This window comes from Pseudomassariella vexata (genome assembly GCF_002105095.1).
Source record: "Pseudomassariella vexata strain CBS 129021 chromosome Unknown BCR38scaffold_26, whole genome shotgun sequence".
NCBI lineage: Eukaryota > Fungi > Ascomycota > Sordariomycetes > Amphisphaeriales > Pseudomassariaceae > Pseudomassariella > Pseudomassariella vexata.
The window spans coordinates 23,024-46,024 of NW_024467981.1; the positions used below are offsets into that span (position 1 = coordinate 23,024).

Here is a 23,001-nt window from a genome sequence, read left to right on the forward strand (position 1 = left end):
ATCGAGATCTCCACCCTTCAAGCCTGTAGCAGCCGAGGCAAAAAGTGCGCTTTGAAGCGAATCTGGCTGCATCCGAAAAGCCAAGGCACAAGTTATCGCGATGTAGCCTTGTTCTGAAGCATGTGTTATTGTGCGATTCAGCCGCTTTGAAGACCCCCCTGTGCGTTGGTGGTATTGATGTAACGCACCAGACCGGCCCCTTGGCAAAATGTGCGTTTTCAGCGATGCGGCCGCCTTGAAGGCCCATTCTGGAACTGCAGGCTAGCCGTGTTCGAAGAGTCAATGCGCAGTTGCGGTTGGGCAGCTGACCATCAGCGGGTATCAGTCGCCTTAACTTCGCATGCCGCAATGCCGTATGTGAAGCCATTTGCACTTCTATTGGTATTTTTGGAATTCTTGAATCGAGGGCTATCGAACGGTGCAGTCCTCTAAGCGGATCAAGTCTCCTACGTAGAATTATAGCAAGTTGAAGGCTACGTAGCCTTTGGTGTGCAGCTTCTCGACTGCGGTCGACGCCCCACTTGCAATTGTTTGATACCCTGGAATAATACTGATCAGGGACAGCCTCATCTTGTCCCCTTCCCCTACGACAGTTTGGCTACACTTAGCAGTACTCAATCCAGAAGGTTACGGTGATGCCGATAGACCTCTTGCCCGCTAGAACACCCCGTGTTTGACGGACTTTGGAATTCAACCAAATCAAACACCTCGGTCTATGCCATCTGTATTGGCGAATATATGTAGGAGAGGATGCATGTTTGTTTTGCTTCACGTCGGGCGCTGCTCTTCTAGCACTTCGTTCACTACTCTACCTTCGTTCACTACTCTACTATCTTCAAAGTCTACGGGACCCAATGACCTGGTTACTATTAAGAACAAGGCTACTCCCCCGACATCAAAGCGATGAGCATCCTAAACCTTGTTAACATTACCTTCCCGCTGAGATTCTAAATTTACACTGCTCGTTGGCACGCTCCACGGGTAGAAAGCACCTCCGACCTTGTAGGTATATGTGGTGATAGATAACAGGCAGGGATTGCAAAAAGCACTGGCTGTGGGAAATTCGGACAACACAGCTCTATTGGTGATGATGCTGATGATGGCACTAAATCCCAGCTACGGTAGGGCTATCTATGGGCAGTTGGCCCAAGTGCTGCACCCAGCACCCAGCCGGTGTGCCTGGGGCACGTAGCACTCACTAGCTTTTCAGGTGAACAGAACATAGTCAGATAGATTTCGTATCGTCCTTTATTAAACGACAATGCAGCTCTCCAAACAGATGAAGATCTAATAAACGAGATAAGGCGCCCAAACCGGTATGTACGCAAACGAGTAATATACACCTCATCGGTTGGCATGTCAATCTTAATCCATGGTCAAATCGATTCTGCTCATGCGGAGAATAGCTACGTTTTTGTGAGACTGGGCTGATAGATAGCAAATGCATTGTTGCCTGACTCATTTGGATCATCAGGTCATACTGAGAATTTCTTGAAGACCTGGACTCTTATTCTTACTAACCACCGTGGCGGATATTTGAGTAGAGCCGCAACAAGGTAGGTCCTAGGAATATTTCTAGAACACGATGCGATGATTTTCCCGCAGTCGTCTGAACTGAAGAAGTCAAGTCGGCGACTAGAGGCTTGGAGGAGAGACGTTGCAGTCGTCCAACCGTCTGATGTTCCCCACGACTATCCGAAGAAGCGGGAGCTTGCTGGATCAGGGCAAGGCATTCGGTTTAGCGAACAGCGTTCGGGTTAGTCTAAGGTTTTGCGATAGACTCCTTGCAGGGATAATGACTCGGGCTTCCTCCGAAATGGCCTTCTGGATTCAGGGTCTCACTATCGCACCGGCCGCCGTAAGGCTGCCGTGCCAGTAGCACACGCGTGTGTCTATTGGTCCGTTTGCTCGGTATCGTAACGAGTTGGCCAGTGTACCGCAGCTAGACTGGATAAAATGCTACCTCAATCAGCCCAAACTGCCAGCCATGTATCTTCTCGGCCGTGTCAGGACGGAACTGATACAGGCTAACAGAATGGTCACATAGGGTCGGAATAGCCTCAACCAGGTTAGAACAGCAGTGTAGGAGGTCGAGTGAGTAAGAAGATAAGTCGAGACGCAACTATGTGCGACTCATTGAATAATTCAAAAGGGGTCCATCGGAGATTGGCTCAGAGGCTGTGAAAAGCCAGACCCATACGCATATCATTATGCGCCATGGTTCTTCCATGCACAACTCGCAGAAACTTGTCTCTTCCCTATCTGATGAACTCGGGAGAGGAAAACAATTCCATAAATGTCCGCGAGTCAAGTCTAATTTTAGTACTGCATAGCCGTACACGAAGCCATGACGAACGGCCCAATCCACCACATGGGGCTCTAAACCCGTGAAACCTGGGGTTTGATTCAGGGGCCAAGGGGTCTCGTAGATGAGATAGACCGTTTGGAGGCATCTCCATTGACCCAGGAACGCAGTGTCCCACCGTGATCCAGGCCTATCGTGGATCACAGACATGCTCCACAAAATGTGTCGTCTTGCATGACAGGCCGTCTCAAACCAGCTAGCCTCGACGATCCACCGGGGACCCACCGTTACGGGAATCTGGAAACCCCCTGGTGAGTGTGAATCACTTGAGGCTGAGCGTCGAGGCATGGATGTTTGCCGCATGGTTATACCCACATGGACAGGTGAGGTTTGCCATTGTTATACATAAGAAACCGGGTTCGTCCCTACCCAGACACTATTCTTTCTCTATCACTCCAACGCTCACTCTGCTCGATTTCTTGTTGACACTCGCTATCCTTCAAGAAATCCAATAATCGCTATATACACTCACTCGTTCATCGTCGATTCACCGAGCGTATAATTATCTAATACCACTGTCCTCAACCACTGCCAACGAACTCAAAGCGAGTATTATCCATCACTCTCACTCTCAAACAACTCCCAAAATCTGTGGTCCTTCCAAATCTCAAAATGAAATACACCACATCCCCCACCACGGCTCTTATCGCCTACCTCACCCTCGCCCTCCACCTCCAAACCTCCACGGCCTTGCCCCTTGAGACCAACCAACGCTCTCCCATATGCGGCGCTGCCCCCACCGCACCAACAGGGACCCGCGTCCCGCTCACTACCCCGTCCGCGACTACCGCCGCCGACTGCTCAGACTTATGTCTCCTCAACCCCTCCTGCCGCAGCTTCGCCTTCGGCCTGCCCCCCGATGCCGCCAATCCCATTTGCGAACTCTACGGCGTCTTTGGTGCCGACGTCCCCTGGCAGGCGGCCAACTTGGTCGTGTATGATCGCGTTTGCGAGGAGATTCCGTCCACGGAGCCTACGCCGGCCAACCCGCATGGCCTGACGCTGTTCAGTGGAGACGAGCTGGATGGGTACCCTGGGCCGGAAGGGCAGGGTGATGACAGTGTAGCTAGTGAGCTGCGCAGACGGGAGCGTGGTGAGGCTAGTGAGACGGAGTATCCGAGGCAGTGAAGAGACTGATCGGGCACTCGTTTCGAGATTGGCATGAGGAGGAGACAAGATTTGTATTCCCATGAGATATTATCATGATTAATTTGCATGCATGAGCGGCACGGCGTTTTGTTTTGGGATATCCCGTGGTCAAAAGCATTAGGATCGGGGAGTTTGTGGATATGAGGGATGGACAATGCACAACGGAGGACTATACTACATTGCACTACCAACTATGTCAGTGATAGTATTATATACCCATAAATTCAAAAAGCAACATTGCTACTACAATCAACAGGACTAAGTCGTTCATGATCATAAGTGTACCCCGAGCAAAGGCCCCTAGACGGCTACTTCGTATCTCCAACAAACCCAAACCAGACGGAATTGCTGAATCGCCGGAATCCCACCCCTTGCCAAAACATCCTCGGCACGCTCGCTTGTTCTTGTAAATACCCCCCAATCTCCTCCTCCGACCTGCCTTTCGCTCTCATAACCTCGCAAGTTCGACCGCTCTTCACGATCACCTCCGGCCGCGCGAGCATGACAAACCCCTCCGGTGCGCATCTGCAACGAATCTGCTCCAGCAAAGTCTGCACAATAGCCCGGCCCACGCCCCTGCGTTGCACGGATTTGTCAATAGCGATCAGCTCCACCACAGCAATATCGGCGTCTTCCAGCTCATCCAGAGAAATAACTTCTTTTTTACTCTGCTGAAGGCCTTGTTCCAGCTTGAAATCTTTGCGCCGCTTACCCCGGTCATCAAGCAAGTCCTCCGCCATGAGGCTCAGCTCGGGGTATTTGTACCCTGACGAGTCAATGGATGCGAGGTGATCATCGAGAGATTTGGTGAAGAACTGCCGCCGGAGGAGGGTGCCGTGGCAATGGCCACAGAAGACGCTGTCGTTGGTGTAGATCTCGACTTGGACCGATTCTATCCAGTTATGTCCGGCGAAAGGATCGGCGTGGCATGGTTCTGTATAGGTGACGGTGGAGGCGTCCGAGCGGAGGTAGAAATGGATCTCGAAGTGGGTTCCGTCTTTACACGTGTAGGACACTACGGTTTTGCTTAGTAGGGTGGGGTGTGATTGGGCCATGATTCTAGATGTTGCTTGGCGTGATTAAAATATATCTGGTATTTCTTGTGGGTATCCGATGAGCATGCGGAGGTCATTGGGTCTTTATCATGATGCAATAAGTAGCTTTGCTGGCAAGATATGGCCCGGCAACATGTTTATAGGAATGCCAGGTCAACCACCCCTAGACTTTTGACCAAGTCGTTATATTTATACTCCAATTCACCTTTATTGCAGTCTTACAGTTGAACATATATTCTTTGAGTTTGATGTCATTCAGTTTCCCCTTTGGGCCTGTTTGCACGTAGTCATCTGTGACTGTATTCCCTGCACCCTACTTAGTGCAGCATCCGACTGCTAGTTCGGAATCTGATCTTTATGCTTTTCCATTTCACTGAAGTATATCAATGCTGCATTTTCAGTTGCTGTGTGGCCTATACTTGAAGTTTTGTTCTTGGAAGTTGAAACTAGTAGTCTGGAGATTGTAACAATATTTGTAGTTATCGCTAATAGAGCAAAGCACTGAATATATTAGCCCTCCCAGGCTTTTTACTTGACGAAAATTTCGTTAAAGTGAGATGGTTTTCAGGAATCTGCTAGAAAACCTGATATATTTCTTGCCAGGTCCCAAGACATATCTTCAGTGGCACAGCGCAATTACCTGTACTTCGCACCTCTGAAATGGGAACTGGTTTTGCGTCCCAAGACAAGTTATAAGGCTTACAAGCCGGATAGCTTTCTATAATCCACCACGCGGAGTTTCTGTCTGCAGATAGATACCACGCATTCTCGTCGTTTAAGTACCTTTTATGGTGGAATCTACATTTGCTTCCGGCTTGAGCCAGTAGCTCATTTGTACCATTATTCTCTTTGTACGCAATATATGTGCCACCACCAGAACCAAGACCGATTGAAAGCCGCTCATCTGGGAATCGGACCTGACTTACGAGGAAAGACGCGTTTGCAGCAACTACCGAATCATTATCCCATGACAAAGCAGGGGTGCCAACCGTCTGGATGTGATGATGTCCCTGATCTTGACGAGACTTTCGAATTGATCGATTGCATCCGCACCACATTCATGTTATCAACCAATCGAGTCCCTGCTGCAGCCGTCAAGCTTCAGCTGCGCTATACGTAGATCACATCTCACCCAAGCCTTGGCATATGCTTATTTACACAAACCAATACGGCAAAGGAATATGTGCATATCATCCCAGTGGATTATTTGGAACTTGACAGGGATACGCTGGAACATAGAAAAGTACTCACTATGAGTCATCATAAACCCACATAGCCGCTCCATTTATACGGAAAGGCTTCTTGGAGCGATAAAAGTAGTAATAAGATGGTATGATCTTATTTGATAGCTGGTGGTCCAGACCCAAGCAAACCAGCCCAACTGTCAATCTAGAGCCGCGCCTTCAATCTTCGAAGTGATGGTGGTTCAGCGGTACGATGGACGATGGTTGAAGCTACCAAGGCATGACAGATTGTCATATTTGATAAAGCCATGCCGGCGCGGTTCCCCACGTTGAGCTCTGCTCCCGCTTGTTTTCACCTATCAAGAGGCCTGCAGCCTAATCTTCGTTTCTTGACAAGAACCCGATGGATCTGTTCCAGTACAAATACCAAATATCTCTGCCGCAACACGGCAGGATACCAAACCCTCATGACCAATTTTGAGGATCTCATCAGTCAGCATCGTATAACTTGAACAACATCAAGTTCATATAATCATAAAACTTTGTGCAACATTGGCAAGGATACACGGGCAGTCTAAGCTCGCCTCCCAGGATATACCAACCGCAACCTTAGATGGCGCCCCCCATCACCGTAACAAGAGATGATGAAACCGCAACCGATCCATTCCGCCAGCCCACAACAACTATAGCCCGATCTGATATTATCCCCACCACCGTAGCAACAACAACCTAGACCGACTTATCCAACGACAACGGCGGCTCCAACACCGGTGTACACTCACCCCATGTCTTACGATGGACACGGCGCGCACCTGAGTCCGTGGTGCTCGCAGATTTTCGGCTGCTTCAACCCCGTCGAACAATGTGAAAGGTCTTTCTTATCGAAATAGTCACGGGCACTTCGGTTTCCTGATATGTAAAAACCATGCATTATAGGCTTCAAAGCTTGTTTCGGCCCCTGCATAGTCTTCGGCAAGACCCGCGCTCGCTTACGGGACCCGAGTCTCGCGACTTACAACGCTATCAAGTCTAATGTAAGCTCTGCTGTTCAACGTTCAACATTTCGACGCTTGACGCGCCAAACGTAGGCTAAGAAATATCGAAGAGTGCACTTTACGAACTATCGTAAGTCTCCGCGGCCTGAGCAGCACGTAAGCTCCCATACCTTCCACCATCCCTCCATTGAACCGTAACCTCCATGTTCTGACACCTCTAAGACCCCTGATATGCAAATGCTATGCCATGCATGCAACGCGAAAGCCTAAATGCTAATCCGCACCACCAGCTGCCAAAATGGATCGGCCCGAAGGATATCCGCACCGTTTACGTCCTCAAGGGTCACGGCGCCGAGGATGCCTTGTAGACAACTTGCTGCCCCAGTGTGTGTCCTCGTGAAGGAGAGAGGGAAGTGCCAAGACGAATGATTGGAGGCGGCCAACCGGCAGTGTAGCAATCAATATATCATGTGGTGATCATGGAAGGCGACCTGTGCATCTTTGGATATGATTTGGCCTCTCGTAGGTCGGCACGATATGACTAGGAGTAAGTATGGAGTTCCTTGGTTTTTTATCGGGGTTTCACATGTTTGTGTTATTGTTGTGATACCTTGAATAATGATGCTTGGATTTAATTCACACTTACTAGATCAGACGGTCCTAAGGGGCAGCACCCATGTGTAAATTAACCGTTGACCCCATCGTTGAATTATGTCAGCTCATGCACATTCCGTCGAAATGCCTGTGACATATTTTTGTGCCGGCAAAACTTGATATCCCTCCTCGTGTTTCTAGCATGTGTTCATACTTACATACATAAATCGCCATCGAGCTATCGTCGATCTGCTAACGTACCCCACGGTCCAATTGAACACTTCTTAAGACCTCGTACAATAAGATATAAGTTAATTCAACTATAACGTAAAAAAATAATTAAAACTACTCGGAATTATCTTCTTCGGATATCTCTTTACTATTCTGACAAGTACGCATATTATGACCGGGCTCTCCGCACGTCCTACAGCGTTGCTGAAGTATCTCTGGCCTCCTCGTACGACTACGACTCCAGCGCGATTTATTATCTAACTCTCCGTTAGCTAGCTTCTGAGACTGTAAATCTTCTCCAGCTTGTATAAGAAGTGATCCTCCATACTGTAAACGTTTTTTTCTCGTATAACGCCGCCGGCTAAGTGTCTCATTTGCCTTTCGAAGCGCGGCGTTCTCACCCTCTAAAAGAGCAAGCCGGTGCATAACCTGCGTCGTACCCTTCGCAAACTGGTCAAGTGTAGTAAGTGTAGCTGTCGGGGAGCTATTTTGATGTCGTATAACTCGGTTTTTCACGTATTCGGTCTGGGATTGTGCCTCAATTGGGTTATTTGGGGTCTTCGACTCCCAGATAATAGGAAGGCCAGACGAGGTACCCGGAGGTGTTGGAGTATGTAACTTCACATCTAACTGCGAAATCACATATTCCGGATCGTACGGTACGAGTCCTGCCCCTCGGAAACCTCCCTGGATATTTGATATCGTAAAAGTTGCCTGGAACGCTTTTAAGAACGCGGAGAGGAAGTCCTCCTTCGAGATATGGGTAATATGTGCCCGCATAAGATCCTCAATTTCTTTACCGTACGCTCTTTTCAGTGCACGAAAACAGCCGATATCGAGAGGTTGGAGCTTATGCGACGAATGAGCAGGCATACAGAGTGTGATAATAGAGTTCTCTTTACAGTAGAGCTCGAAAGCGGTCGAGTGGTGGCTCTCGTGGCCGTCGAGAATTAAGAGGCGATAAACACCTTTCGTACGAAGCTTTGTATGTTGATCGAAATGTCGAATCCAGTCCTCGCCTCTTTCATTTGTAGTCCAGCCATTTTTCGTAACTGCGATAACCCAATCCTTTGGTAGTAGGCTATTTTCGTACCACGAAGATAGGTGAGTTTTACCAGCAAAGATGATATACGGAGGGATAGTATAGCCGTCCGATCCGACGCCCTGGATAACTGTAACCCATTCCCTATTCCCTTGCTGTACTGCTCTAGGTCTTCCACGTCGATCAGAGGTCGTTACAACTATCTCGGATGAGATTTGACCCATAAGAAACCCAGTCTCGTCAAAATTATAGATATCCTCCTCTTGAATTCCATACTTATTAATTGTATTCCGTACAAGATAAAACCACGCGCGGTACGCATCGGGATCTTCGCAGAGGACTCTCTGGTAGTCGATTCTTCGATTAAAACGCGTCCGGAGGTCTGGTTGTCGTCGTACGAAGCTCGAAGCCCAGTTAATACCGACGCGTCCTGCGTCGCGTTGGTGGAGTAGTCGATTCGCCATATCTTCAACACCACTTATTCGAGGAGGAAATGATCGTGAATCTAGGTCGACTATGTAGCGTACGATCGCGTATTCTTCGGAATAGGTAAGCTTTTGCGTTGGTGATCGTATATCCTGTCGTGAAGTACCGCCGCGATATCGGTGACGTAAGGTTGTATGAGGGATATTATAGATCCGTGCTACGGATCGTACGCTTAGTTTGGGGTTATTTTGAAGCGCTTGAAGCGCTAATTGAATATCGCTTTCTTCCCAATTACGTGCCATTGTAGAAGGTGGAAAATAAGGGATAAAACCTAGGTTGTACGGAAATGCGCGAAAGTGTTCAATTGGACCGTGGGGTACGTTAAACGCCAGGATTGTAGACCTGCCCCCCTCATGACTAGAGCTTCATCTTCTGCAGCTCTTCGTGACGTCACCAACGTAGTCGCAAGACGTGACCCCCAAAGCCTCACTATTTCCCTCACGAAACCCGTGCAACATTTCCAGGTTTGATAGTAAAGCCGCCGTATTTCGTTCCCGCGACTGTCCCTTCTTCAAAGAGATAGTTCCGTCAATCAATCCCCCAAGATGCCGATCAAGTACGGCGACTCCACCATCCCGACCTGCTACGCCACCTGCAGCATCGGCTTCAAAGACTCGCACACCCTCCCCCTAAAACTCAAAGCCATCGCGGACGCCGGCTTCGACGCCATCGAGCTCTCCATGCCGGAAGTCCTCTCCTACGGTCAAATGCTGCACGGCGTCAAGCCCGACCCCGCAGACTACGACACCCTTGTCTCTATCGGGCGCGAAATCAAGAGCCTAACCGCGCAGCACAACCTGCAAATCCTTATGCTGCAGCCCTTTGCCAAATTCGAGGGCTGGCCCAAGGGCAGCAAGGAGCGCGAAGACGCCTTCGCCCGCGCGCGGGGCTGGATCCGCATCATGGAAGCCGTCGGCACCAACATGCTGCAAGTGGGGTCCTCGGACGCCGACGATATCTCGTCGTCCTTCGACGAGCTGGCCGCCGACCTGGCAGAGCTAGCGGACCTGTGCGCGGAGAAGGGATTCCTGATCGCGTACGAGAACTGGTGCTGGGCGACGCGCGCGCCGAGGTGGAAGGACGTGTGGCAAATCGTGCAGAAGGCGAACCGGCCGAACCTGGGCATGTGCTTGGATACCTTTCAGAGCGCGGGAGGGGAGTGGGGCGACCCGACCACGAAGTCGGGCGTTGTCGAGGGCATTTCGCGCGGGGAGCTGGAGAGCAGGTGGGGTGAGAGCTTGGCGGAGCTGTCGGTCACGGTGCCGGCGGACAGGATTTACTTGTTGCAGATCTCGGATGCGTACAAAATGGACACGCCGATAGAAGCCAAGACCAACGAGGATGGGTTGCGCCCGCGCGGGCAGTGGAGTCACCGTTATCGCCCCTTGCCGTACGATGGCGGGTATCTCCCGGTGAAGGAATTCCTCACAGCTGTGATGGACACTGGGTTTAATGGATGGTTTTCCGTAGAGGTGTTTGATCCAGGAGGACAGAAGAAGTCTGTCGACATGGGTGATTACAGTAAGAAAGCCATGGACTCGCTGGGGAAGCTGTTGCAGTCGTGATGGCATGTTGAAAAGTGGGGGTTTGGCAGGATTAAGCGAGCATAGCAATTCGGATGAGCTGCGTTACAAATTACCTTGTAGTGAATATTCATCAGACTGTTTGCAAGGAGATAATTGTTCTCACCGTACATGCCCGCGATAAGATCTAATGGCCTACTAGAGATGGAATCTGGTGGCAGGTGAATCCTAGCTGCCGGATATAACGTCATCCATTTGGAGAAACAACTCTAAGCCACGCGACGTCAACACATCCGACTTGGCAGGCAACTCTAAGACATGATAAACAAGGGAATCGCTTCTCACAAGTTTCTTAGGTCTTTGGAAGACAATAACTGCTTATAGTCAAACTGATCAACATAGGTCCAGACCGGCAGTTCAAACCAGCCCCTGTGAAGCTCTTCCAAACCCCAATACGTCATAGCTCAAGAGCTTAAAATATGAGGCAACAACAATCCAATGTCTCCCAGTTGAAAGACTTCTTGGGATACCTTGCGACAGTGAAAGACGATCTTTCAAATGTTGTATGTTGATATTCAAGCACCAGTTGACGCGTGGCGACTGATTTCATGACAGACGGCCCCACCGTTCGTACTGTCGCCCAAATCAGTCACTGTGAGCTGCCTCCATCTCCCATAACACACATCAACTTTTGGTGTTCTCCGAAAACCCGATGGCTCACGCATACTTACGTAGGAAATACCAGCTTCGTGGGCAGAAAGGCACAAACTCTTCCTACAGCCGTCTTGTGAGGAGGACCCGGCGCAGCGAGCCTTTCTGGTCCTGAAGAACTTCCTATGCAGCCTCAAGCGTCAAGTCTACCCAGAAGCCACCGCAGACTCCGACGGCGGCGCCAAGAAGCCTCTCAATGCCTTTCTGGGCGAATTGTTTCTCGGCACTTTCGAAGAACCCGAGACAGGCAGCAAGACGCAGCTGATCAGCGAGCAGGTCTCCCATCACCCTCCAGTAACCGCATGCGTCCTGTACAACAAGCAGCATCGCATGTCATCTTCGGGGTATGTGGCCCAGGAAACCACGTTCAGTCCTACCAGTGGCGTGACCATCAAACAGATTGGCCATGCGATCATACGCGATGGAGTGCACGGAGAAAGCCACCTGATGACGCTGCCGACCATGAGCATCAAGGGGTTGATAAAGGGCCAACCGTATCCTGAGTTGGAAGGGACGTGTTATATTTCGTCAAGTTCGGGCTTTCTTGCCACAATTGACTTTGAGTGCAAGCGAACCATGGGGTTTGGAAGTAAGAGGAATAGCGTGCGCGCTGAGTTAAGCAACTTAAGGGGAGACAAGGAGAAACTGTACAAGATCGATGGTCAGTGGAATGATAGCTTAAAAGTGGTGGATTGCGCGACGGGTCAAGTGGCCGAGGAGTTCCATGTGGATGGCATTCCACTGACCGAGCTTAGCATTAAGCCAGTAGAACAACAGGATACGTGGGAGTCCAGGAGGGCTTGGGGAAAGGTGGCCGACGCCATTCTTGCTAGCAATCTACAAAGGGTTAATGATGAAAAAAAAGTCATTGAAGAAGGCCAAAGGGCAATGAGAGAAGCTGAAGCCGAAGGTGGAATCGAGTGGCCGAGACTTTTCTTCAGGAACACGGATCGGGACCAAGAGTTTGAGGTTTTGTCGAGAGGTATTCCGGTGTCAGAGTCCCAATCTCTAGAACAAGACCGAACAGCGGGGGTGTGGAAGTTCATCGGCGTGTCTGAAGCGGAGGCTCTGCTAGAAGGCGGCATTTACCACAAGGAGCTAGAACCCACCGGGCAGGTTCCCGGGAAATAGGGAGTGTAAGATAGCAAATACTCACAGCACGGAAGTCGTGATCGTGTGAAATGGAACTTGGTCACTGTTCCCACATCCTGCAGTGAACCCGTTAAATGGAAGCTTGCGTTGCGACATGCTCTACTCGTCAGACCCTCTGGGCTCCTTGAGCAATGACGCTGGGCTTTAGATCGTCGAGCACGCAATTCCGTATTCATAAAACATGATACAAGTGTGTCGTGGCACCTGTTTACGGCACATTTAGAGAATGAAGTGTTCAACATTCTTCATCGATTCTCTCACGTCCACACGCTTCCCGGTCTGTGACTGGACAGCTAGCGTACCGACCAGGAACCTGTGCGCACGTTCAAAGTTCGCTCCATACTTGCCGATAGCCGCAAATCGATTGAGAATCCAATCACGATGCAGCAGGTCGTCTGTCTCAAGCGCTACAATAAACAGCGGCCAGGTGATCCTCGTCATGGCTTCTTCGCCGTCATGTTTGAACGACTGGAAAGCCAAGTTCATGACTTCGCGTAGGGCATGTCGCTGTCGGTTCCCAAGGGACTGGCCAAAGGCAGTTAGGCGAAAGAAGTCGAGAGTGATAGCATAGTACACAGGGACAATGTTTCGAATATTTGCAACAAGTCGATGGCTGTTATCGGTCCCGAGTGACAATTCACTGGCCACCTCCATCAGCTCGGTGAAGGTATCTCCGGTCTGCTGGATCGCACGGTCGACGCTGGGTACCCGCTGGGCTCCTGCTGCTGGGTCTTAATGATATAGCGTCGCGAGTTGGGCGATCATAAACTGCAGCTGGCCACACTGCCCAAGTAGTGCGAATACATTCCTGTTCTCGACATCGTCTAAGAGTTCCGACTGTGGGTAGCCATCACCCCACGAATACCGGTGCAATTTTGTGAACGCCTCAACTGGCGTCGACGAGGGGTAACCCTGATCCACCGCATTTTCGTTCAACACTTTGAAAAAGTTGGCGTTGAACTGGCCTCCCATCCCTGACGATGCAGCTGCGGCGTCTTGGAGTGAGATCCAGACTAAACATCCTAGCTGAGTACAGGGACAGCTTCCGACCTAGTGTAACCCCCGAACCCCCCTGGCATTGCTTCGCGAGAATGGATGTATTCCCAGAAGCTGGTCCTGGCGGTGGAAGCGGCAGGAGACTCCTACCTTGGTGCTGCAGTAGCAGAGCAGCGCCGGTGAGATGCTTTGAGGAGCCTTGGCCGCTCGCATCGCCGAACTGCTGTTCGTACAGCAGCATCAGCCAGAGGGCTGTGAAAATAGTGTCCAAGTCTTGTGACTGGTCGTCCTGAACAATGGCATCTGCCATCAGCCTCAGTGCCGATGAATAGTGCCGTAGAGGCGTTTGTCTGGATTTGCCGACTTGATTGGGGCGTCGAAGCTCCATTTCTCGATAGCCCAGGGATAGAACGAGGTGCATCACCATGGCATCCGCTTCTGCAATGCGGAACATGATGGAAATCAGCGAGTATTTGGGGTTCTTGGTGTGGTGAAACTTGGCGAAGGCCGTCCTGAAGAAACGTATTGCCTCATGGTCATGTTCGGTCAGTATCAAAGAACAGGCCCCTATTGCTGGTCCGGGAAGGCTCAAAGTGAAAACTGGGTTCTGGTGTCTCAAGATGAGTGACCCGATCGAATTGCCGCCGACAGAATGCGAGATATCTGACACCCGGGCTGCGTTCTCAGCAGCCCTCCGTCGCTCTTGTCGCCGCCTCTCGGAGAGCTTGGGACGAGGCGCGTAGTTGCAAGACAGCTTCATGCGCTCACATCTTCCGCCTTGTAAGAGATGAGTTTGTTATTCGACGCAGTGGGGCCTGTGCGAAAATGACACGTACATGTAGGCCGCTTCTCATCACATCTCTTCTTTGCCTTTCGGTCGCGACAGGTCCAGCAACCATCGCGCGACCTCGATGCACTTCGTCCCCGCTCATCGTGGGACACGCCCACCTCGTCAGAAAAACGCGACGATGGGGCATGGCTAGTCATTGCGAACGTGGATCCATTCTGTCATCTTCTGATTATGGTTGCCGTGGGGCCATCGGCTATATAAGATGTAATGCGTAACTGGGAGAGTTCAGCTTCTTTCAGCTCAGTTTAGCTCAGCTGTTGATAAAAGAGCCGACGGTCGGCAATTTTGAAAAGGCGCTGCGGGGCAACTCACGATGCTGGGGTTTCCCCAACTACCACACGCACGCACAGTTCCAAAACTCTCATGAAGCTGCATCTTAGACACACAGCTCCATTGGTGTGCTTCGTCAGTATGGAAAGAGAGGGGGGGAAATGCTGGACAGCGGGCTGGCCGTAACCCTCTTCCGCTTTCCAAATAGAGTGCAGGATGAAATGAGGACGACTGTAGCAAAACCCATTGGGTAACAAATCACTACGTAGCCAACCAAACATGGACCTCATCAATACGGTCGACCGTCTCATCGAGTCTAGTTTTTTTTTTTTGGAGAATATCAAAACAAGCATTTTGTATTTAAGGTACTCCAGCCCGCCCTCATTCCATAATGACGAACCCCCGGCGAACATGATTGAGCCGCGCGAACCCATCAACCCTACCACTGAATCACTGCGAAGATTCTGAAGAGAAACATTCACATGGGCACCCAGCACCGTGCTCCCACCAGCGAACCCCCATCCAACGCCAGCCCAGGCACCCAAGCAATGAGTGCGATGGCAGGACCGAGCAGTGCCTCCGTTCAAGAAGAGTCTGGGTCGTCGACAAGAACGTTCGACATCGATTTCGAGCAACTTCGCAAGGTGGTCATTTCGGAAATCGACAATGAGCGACCGAGGTTGAAATATATCAACGAAATGATCCATCAGCATCCCGAAACGGCCTACGATGAAGTCTTTGCTCACGATTTGATTACACGCGAAATGGAGCTGGTCGGATTCGCAGTGAAACAAAAGACTTACGATTTGAGGACCAGTTTCGAAGTCGAGTCTGGCACTAAGGGGAGACTCGTCATCTTCTGTGCCGAGTATGATGGTAAGTCGTGATGACGAGTTCAGGGTCTTCGTCCATGGTCACGTCTTTGTGCATCCGCAAGGAATTGAGCTCTATTTACGTTCCGCTGTTTGATCCCGTGTTGACATGAAGTGTCAGCTCTGCCCGAAATAGGACACGGCTGTGGACATAATCTTATTGCGACGGCCTCCATAGCGGCTTTCCTGGGCGCGGCCGGGGCTCTGGAACGGAGCGGTGCTGACGGACGCGTACGACTCCTGGGCACACCGGCCGAAGAGGGCGGAGGTGGCAAGGTCAAGTTGCTCGAAAAAGGAGCATTCGACGGAAAGGTCGCAGCAGCAATCATGGCTCATCCAATGGGAAAGAAACAAATGCTAGGACATGACAGCCACGTCCAGTCTGGGTTGGCCGCCTTAAAGCTGATTGCGAGTCACAAGTTCAAGACAGAGTTTCATGGCAAATCTGCCCATGCAGCCGGAGAGCCTTGGAACGGAACGAATGCCCTGGATGCTGCCGTTGCGGCATACAACAACGTTGCCCTGCTCCGCCAGCAGATCCAGCCAGACGAACGGGTGCACATGGTTTTCGAAGCTGGCGGAACGGTGCCAAACATCATTCCCAACTACACGCGCATGAACTGGAACGTCCGCAGCCCGACCGTGGGAAGGGCTGACAAGCTACTTGAACGTGTCAAGGCGTGCATCAGTGCTGGAGCTATGGCAGCCGGCTGTGAGGTTGGCTACATCCCGTAAGTGCCCTGAGACGTCCCCGCGCCCTCCTCTGCTCCTCTCTGACCCAAGCAGAGCACCGACGTACCAAAACCTGATTGCCAACGAGACTCTGTGCTCGACGTACAAACAGGAGATGGCCCTTCTCGGGGAAGACGTCGTTCTGCGCATCGAGGCGGCTTCTATGAACGCGTCGACGGATATGGGCAACGTGGCCCATGTCGTCCCCAGTTTCCACGGTGCGTTCGCCATTCCTACTGAGCCGGACGTTGCCATTCACAGTCCGCAGTTCGCTGAAGCCGCTGCCACGGACAGGGCGCATGAGGCGGCGATGACGTGTGCGCAGGGCATGGCGATGTTGGCGCTCCGGGTCCTTCTTGATGATGGGGTTGCTGATGCGACCAAGCAAGACTTCGAGAATAAGAAAGAATGGTGATTGAACGGTGTTAGCCAGGACCGGTAGTCTTGCTTGGGCATTCTACTTCGAGATGGAGTGGTCAGCTGATTGTCCCGACGGGAGTGGATTTGACAGGGCAGCATTGTGTAGCCTGAAAATGGCGACGGAACTTGATACTTGAAACTGCTAATTGACATTAGTCAAATGCTCATGTTCAATAACTGTCATGCCGTTTGCTGTCGTTAGAATTAGTGTTCACCGCTTCTTCGGCCCAGCAGATAGCTCCAGCTGCTAGAGCGACACTAGTCCGGCGTCGAAGGCTAGAAGCTACTGCGAGTGACGCAAGGCTTCGTCTACAACACACATGGTGGTGACATGAGATCTCAGGCTCATCACCTCTTCAGGAATTTCACTACATAGTAGAAGGTCTCTTTGGATTGGTCAATTGCAACGGTAGAATGCTTATGTAGCCCGCCGCTCAGAGGCGGAACATTGGACTAGATCCACTGCTGCCAGCCAATAACGACCCGGCCAGCTCAGACGCGTAGATCTCTAAAGTCAATCTATCTTGCTATTTATCGCATCATGAGCCGTCAAATACCTAGGAATTTCTATCACTTCAGCCCAGGTGCCCTTTTCATCAGCCGTCCTGGAGCTTGACATATACCCGCCCAGATCTAGGTACAACAGTGATGATCTCGATTATCCACAAGCAGCGTTCGGATCATACGATAGGTTGATTGATGTTCATTCGTCGGTGCAACCTGTGCATGACAAGTTTGGGGATGCGAATGTATACCATGTTAAGATAGATAGTAAAGTTTGGGCGATTAATATCCAGGGTCTCATCTGCTAGGGCCACCCTAGAAAGTTGCCAGGTTTAGGAGAACCACAACAACCGGCCAACAGTTGACGTCTTTTACCCCAATAACCATCTCTGGTGTCTCTCAGAGCCTCTCAATGACTCGAACCGATGCAGCAGTCCCGTGCCTTTAGCTCCTTTTACCGTTCCGCATACTGTTCCATATAGCGCCTTGAACTAGACGATGCGAACACGACTTGGCTCCGAATGGCCTCAAATGAGCCGGCCATGGACCTTCCTCTTCTAGAAGGTGAACCATGGATACACAAGCTGCCAAGATGGCGGGTCCGGTGGCGGGGTACAACACAGCAACCGGCCCAGGGGGTCCCGTGAAGGCGTTTGCCATGTATTCGGCCGTATTTCCAGGATGGTGTTATCACCCATGCTGATGACCCAACCGTGTCCATATGTTGCATTATATGCAATCACCCAGCGGTCCGTGTTAGCAATACGTGTTAGCGGCGACCTGCATGACCCCAGGGCTTGGCCTTCCTTTCGAATACGCAGCGCTCGACTTCCCGGCGCGCCTTGGTGGAACGCAAGGTCGTTGCACGCTACCTTATCGTGCATCGTGTGTTGGGATTCTTACTAGCCCATGCCGCGAACGAACGGAAGGGGGAGCTGGTAAGGTCTAGGAGTGAGAGATGAGCTCATAAGGCAGCCGAGCTTCGATATGACTATATAAAACCATGCATGTGCTCCGTCGTTGCGGAGCTGGACGAACCGAAGGACTAACTGACTGAGCCTCCCTGCGTTCCTGTCGTAGTCCTTCTATTTCTATCCCTGAGACGGTCCAGGTAGTGGTTCCCGTCCCGGCCCCATCGCGCGCATTTACCCTACCGAGTGCTGTCGAACCGCAGCCATGAAGACATCAGTCGCTGTCGGCACTTCGGTGCTGGCATTGCTAACTAACGCCGTCGTCGCCGCCGTCACGTCGAACAGCACCAGCACCAGCGCCACTGGAACGGCTACAGAAGCATGCGCGGTTGTCAGCGCATCGTGGGCAGCCCAGATCGCGGCAACGGCCACGCCTACGGTGTCGGCCTCGCTCGCTTACGACTGTCTGAACTCGGCGGCCATCAACAAGGAGGCTGCGCTCAAGTTTGTCAACGAGCTCGAGCCGTACCTCGAGTGGCAGTCTGACTCGGCCTGGAAGAAGAACCCGCCCGCTGATTACTTCTATCCCGCTTATGACGTATTCGCTGAGCTAGCGAAGATCAAGGCCGCCATCGAGGCTGACGAGTACCCCACCGAGTACGCGTGGCAGGCAGACCTGTACAAGAAGGTCTTCGGCCCCGGCCATGACGGCCATCTCGTTGTGTACCCGGATCTGCTCTCGCGTGCCATTGAATTCGGCAGACCTTTTGCCTTGGTCTCTATCAGTGAGGACGGTAGCTCCTTGCCTGTCATCAAGGTGTACGAGGATGTCATCTCGTCGCCGGACACGGCGTCGGTGGTGAAGCTGATCAATGGCATCGATGCCGCGACTTACGTCAGCGATTGGATCTTCCAGGTCTCTGGTAACCAGGACGCCGATGCTGCTTACAACTCTATGTTCTTCGAGAAGTCGTATGTAGCTGAGCTTGCCAGCTTTGGTTACTTCCAGTCGGGAGGTCGCGTCAGGTACGTCAAATCCTCCCCTTTCTGCGTTTGAAGACGACCGGCAAGACGCCTATGAGTGGTTGTCGGGTTGTTCAGTCTTCAAATCCATGACTGCTTAGCTGACATATTACAGATATGTATACCCTGGAGACACCACTTCATTCACATTCGAGAATGGCACATCTGTTGAACTCGACAACGTTGGCAGAATTAAGGGTAACTTCGCAGGCGTCACGGATGGTCCTTCGTTGTTTGCGAAATTCTGCCCTGCTGCTGTGCCTGCTGCTTCAACGACGGCCAGCGCAACAGCGACTCCTGCCCCTACAAGCTCGTCAGCAGCAGTACCCACTGCGGTCCCGGGCTACCCCGCCCCGGTTATCATTTCAAGTGATTCGGTCGTGTCGGGCTACTTCCTCAGCGAGGCCGGATTCGAAGATGTCGCCGTCTTGGTGATGCTTTCCTTCTCCCCCGACGACCCACCTGAGTTCCAGCAGGTGGTGCAAGACTTTTTCGCGGCATCGGTCAAGGCCGGGAAGACCAAGCTCGTTGTCGACGTTCAAGTCAACGGCGGTGGCTACATTTACCAAGGTTACGATACCTTCAGACAAATCTTCCCAGACATTGTGCAAGAGGGACTCGGATGCTGGAGGAATTCGGCAGGGTTCAAGGCCGTCTCCGAGGTGTTCTCCGCGCGCTGTGCCGATTACGACCCTCTCACGTCTTCCGAAGAACTCATCTACGAATGCAACAGCGTCTACAATTGGCGCTACGACCTCGACGAGTCGCTGCAGAACTTCACCTCCTTCGACGACAAGTTCGGCCCCGTTGAGCACAACGGCGACGAGTACACGGACGTAATGCAGTGGAACTTCGACAATGAAATCGACACTATCAACTCCACCTACGGCATCGGCTATGACGTGACCGGGTACGGCAGCCGCCGGAACTTCACCCGCCCCTTCGGTGGCCCGGAGAACGTCGTCGTCCTGTTGGACGGGTACTGTGCTTCGACTTGCACCCTCTTCTCCCAGTTCATGAAGTGGAACGCGGGCGTCAAGAGTATTGCGCTCGGCGGCCGCCCGAAGGAGGGACTCATCCAGGGCGTCGGTGGCGTCAAGGGCTCGCAGAGCTACGGCTTCGCCAACGTGTACAGTAATGTGCAGGCGGCTCTCAATGAGACCGAAGACGCCGACCTGATCGCCGAGTTCAGCCGATACACCACTTACGTCGTCGACCGTTCATCGGCTGCTAGTCTCAACGTCAAGGACGAGATTCTGCGCGATAACCTCGATGATGGCACGCCGGCTCAGTACGTTGCCGAGTACTCGGATTGTCGGTTGTACTGGACCGAGGACATGGTCAAGGATGTCAGTTCCGTCTGGAAGTCGGCTGCTAGCGCGGCGTTCAAGGGTGGTGCTTGTGCGGCGGGTAGCATTGAGTACCCCCAGACGTACGAGCGTCGCCGCTCGCGATTGCTGCCGCCCAGGTTCACAAGCCCGAAGCAGCACGTCCCCGTGGAGAAGACCGTTGATAAGAGGGAGATTGGCGAGACAAGGAATAAGTTCTTGGCCACGCAATTTATGAAGGTTGTGGATTAGGGGCTGTAATGTGATTAATGATCAGGTTGGATATCCACATACAGAATGTGGACTACACATACTTACTTCAATTAATGTTAGTTATCTACCGAGTTCCATTTCTAGTAGTGCAAGTGAGCGGCGTGGCCTTCTTTGGACCTACTACTCTGTGGAAGTCGCACTACTGTGGCGGGTAATGCTAAAGCGAACCTCACCATATGTACACAAATAATATAATCGTTTGCGCCCCGCTCGATATTTGGCATGTTTGTTAGATCGAGTACTTCGTTAATAAAAGATGAATGGCATTTGGCCTGGTAGGCACCCATAGCGCTTCATGCCATCCACGGATACCATGTCTAGCTACAACACAAGGTCTCTTGCATATGAACACATCTACCCGCGGCCATTGTAACACCATTCCATTAAACCTAGATGCCCAGATGTTTGCCCCGTATTGCTTATTGCAATGTCAGCAACTCCCTCTCCCGCTTCGTCATCTCCCCCTTCTCCCCCGCAATCCTCAGCACCGTCTCCCTCGCCAGCTCCTCCTTCCTCCCATGTCCAAACAACCTCCACTGCGCACTGCTCGTCAAACCAAAATATACTGCAGATAACGTGCTCAACGCCCTCAGCGGACTCCCACTACTAAACACCCGGCCTAATAAGCGCCCAAAGGTAGGTTTCGCCCCTAGTAGCTCCAGGAGACTATCGATGTACGGCACGTACGTCTCCGTAGCCACGTGCCGTTCCGACCGTATGAACTGCTTCGCGTGCAATTCCTGCCAGTTGCGGATCTCCCTCATTAGCGCCTCGCCCGCGGGTGGAGTTACCCGTCCTGTGATGATGCCGACGGCGAAGCGCGCCTGGGCCTCCATAGGGGGCAGCGCGGGGCCGGGGGCCTCGATCATGCCTACGAAGTAAATATTCTCGTATCGCGCGGGGACGATAAGCTTATAAACATAAATCCCGAAGTATGGCGTCTCAGCGTTGCGGAGCACGTCAGCGGGGAGATACGGGTGCGCATGCAGGTACCCGGTACACGCGATGACAACATCAGCATCTACTGCCGTCCCATCGCTGAGCTTAAGTCCGGTCTCAGTGAAACATGCTACCTCTGCACGATGGATTTTCAGAGCCCCTGTACGCACACGCTCCACGAACTCAGTCCGAATTGTCGGGTTTTGCTGCAGCAGCCGGTGGTCCGGCTGCAGTTCCTTGGGGTGCTTGCCCAGCACCAGGTCCAGGAGACAAGTCTGGATGTACTCGGCTGCTCTAGCAGGGACCCAGACTTGCGTTGCGCGGTTATCCCAGGCTTCAACGGGCTTTCCGAGAACATATCTTGGGAGAACCCAGCCGCCTCGCCGCGTGACGACGTGGATTTCTCGCGATGCGGCGGCGAGCTCACAGGCTAAGTCGACAGCCGCGCTGCCGATGCCGATGAGGACGACGCGTTTGCCTTCGAAGACGCCAGGGCGTCGGTAGAAGTGGCTATGGAGGAACTCGCCTTTGAAGCTCTCGCGGGACGTGAAGGCGGGCAGGTTGGGGATGGTGTTGACCCCCGTTGCTGCGATCAGGGCATCGTATGTGGCCTCCTCCCAGACGTCACAACTGTTGGTGCTCTCTGCATCCTGATACCTGACCGCCCACTTCCCGTTGTCAGCTTGTGTACAGCTGAGCACCCGGGTCCGCAGTTTGACGTGTTCCTTCAGGCCGAAGTGGTCCGCGTACGCCAGGATGTACTGGTGCATCTGCCGGTGGCCGAGGTAGTCGCCGTGCGTGGCAGGGTCGATGGGGAAGTCACTGAAGGCTGTTGTGTCCCGGCATGAGTTCATGACCACGCCGTCGTACATGGACGATTGCAGTTCGCCTTTTGCGTTTGGAGCTGCTTCGTATGCCCATTGCCCGCCAATTTCCGAGCGGGTCTCGAAGACGTCGGCTTTGCAACCCTCGGCGAGACATTCTTTCAATGATACCAGCCCCGAGATTCCTGAATAAAGGTTAGTATGTGGGTCTGTTTCGGTCTGAGCTGTTGCGCGTCGCCGCGTTCTAAGTAGGGGAAGGCGCAAGTGGAAGCGCAGGGCCAGCAATTAATTACCTGCACCGATAATTGCTACTCGCTTCGCGGGCTTCTGGGCATCCATTTCAAGTCCTCAACTTCGCACGCAGAGTCTATCCGAAGAGAATGACGAGAGAGATTCTGCATCGAAAGGAACTTTCACCTTTTCATGGCGATTTGAGAGCCCGTTGCTCGGTGTTGCCTGCTGCTGCTCCTGCTGTCCCCTACAGAAGGATTTGGTGAAATTTCGAGGTTCTCATGTCAGCCGTTAACCTCCCCCAACGCGATAGGTGGTCATTTCAACGTGAGGGTAACTTG

The 23,001-nt window shown here is 52.1% G+C and overlaps 9 protein-coding genes across 9 annotated transcripts; 5 read left to right on the forward strand and 4 right to left on the reverse strand.

Annotated features, from left to right (window-relative positions):
* Positions 1-2,122: 2,122 nt before the first annotated feature.
* BCR38DRAFT_414803 (uncharacterized protein) lies at positions 2,123-2,668 on the reverse strand (the record flags this gene model as incomplete). The annotated part of the gene is made up of 1 exon (XM_040858972.1): positions 2,123-2,668. The coding sequence occupies one exon, from the start codon at positions 2,666-2,668 to the stop codon at positions 2,123-2,125; it is 546 nt and encodes a 181-aa protein (XP_040709678.1).
* On the forward strand, positions 2,649-3,730 carry BCR38DRAFT_451983 (uncharacterized protein). The gene has a single exon (XM_040861498.1). The coding sequence runs from the start codon at positions 2,978-2,980 to the stop codon at positions 3,491-3,493; it is 516 nt and encodes a 171-aa protein (XP_040709679.1). The 5' UTR covers positions 2,649-2,977; the 3' UTR covers positions 3,494-3,730.
* Positions 3,731-3,822: 92 nt separating this feature from the next.
* BCR38DRAFT_490964 (uncharacterized protein) lies at positions 3,823-4,569 on the reverse strand (the record flags this gene model as incomplete). The annotated part of the gene is made up of 1 exon (XM_040864597.1): positions 3,823-4,569. One exon carries the CDS (start codon positions 4,567-4,569, stop codon positions 3,823-3,825), a length of 747 nt encoding a protein of 248 aa, XP_040709680.1.
* A 5,077-nt stretch (positions 4,570-9,646) lies between these two features.
* BCR38DRAFT_490965 (3-dehydroshikimate dehydratase) lies at positions 9,647-10,666 on the forward strand (the record flags this gene model as incomplete). Its single annotated transcript, XM_040864598.1, has 1 exon — positions 9,647-10,666. One exon carries the CDS (start codon positions 9,647-9,649, stop codon positions 10,664-10,666), a length of 1,020 nt encoding a protein of 339 aa, XP_040709681.1.
* A 437-nt stretch (positions 10,667-11,103) lies between these two features.
* On the forward strand, positions 11,104-12,466 carry BCR38DRAFT_356614 (uncharacterized protein; the record flags this gene model as incomplete). The annotated part of the gene is made up of 3 exons (XM_040857032.1): positions 11,104-11,187; positions 11,240-11,278; positions 11,360-12,466. The coding sequence occupies 3 exons, from the start codon at positions 11,104-11,106 to the stop codon at positions 12,464-12,466; spliced, it is 1,230 nt and encodes a 409-aa protein (XP_040709682.1).
* A 240-nt stretch (positions 12,467-12,706) lies between these two features.
* Positions 12,707-14,470, reverse strand: BCR38DRAFT_461904 (uncharacterized protein; the record flags this gene model as incomplete). Its single annotated transcript, XM_040862581.1, has 4 exons — positions 12,707-13,218; positions 13,270-13,513; positions 13,548-14,260; positions 14,320-14,470. 4 exons carry the CDS (start codon positions 14,468-14,470, stop codon positions 12,707-12,709), a joined length of 1,620 nt encoding a protein of 539 aa, XP_040709683.1.
* Positions 14,471-14,971: 501 nt separating this feature from the next.
* On the forward strand, positions 14,972-17,040 carry BCR38DRAFT_451997 (uncharacterized protein). Its single transcript, XM_040861499.1, has 3 exons — positions 14,972-15,479; positions 15,597-16,206; positions 16,262-17,040. The coding sequence occupies exons 1-3, from the start codon at positions 15,086-15,088 to the stop codon at positions 16,620-16,622; spliced, it is 1,365 nt and encodes a 454-aa protein (XP_040709684.1). The 5' UTR covers positions 14,972-15,085; the 3' UTR covers positions 16,623-17,040.
* Positions 17,041-18,307: 1,267 nt separating this feature from the next.
* On the forward strand, positions 18,308-20,645 carry BCR38DRAFT_414810 (uncharacterized protein; the record flags this gene model as incomplete). Its single annotated transcript, XM_040858973.1, has 2 exons — positions 18,308-19,068; positions 19,181-20,645. The coding sequence occupies 2 exons, from the start codon at positions 18,308-18,310 to the stop codon at positions 20,643-20,645; spliced, it is 2,226 nt and encodes a 741-aa protein (XP_040709685.1).
* Positions 20,646-21,085: 440 nt separating this feature from the next.
* On the reverse strand, positions 21,086-22,768 carry BCR38DRAFT_414811 (flavin-binding monooxygenase-like family protein; the record flags this gene model as incomplete). Its single annotated transcript, XM_040858974.1, has 2 exons — positions 21,086-22,614; positions 22,723-22,768. 2 exons carry the CDS (start codon positions 22,766-22,768, stop codon positions 21,086-21,088), a joined length of 1,575 nt encoding a protein of 524 aa, XP_040709686.1.
* Between the last annotated feature and the right edge of the window lie 233 nt (positions 22,769-23,001).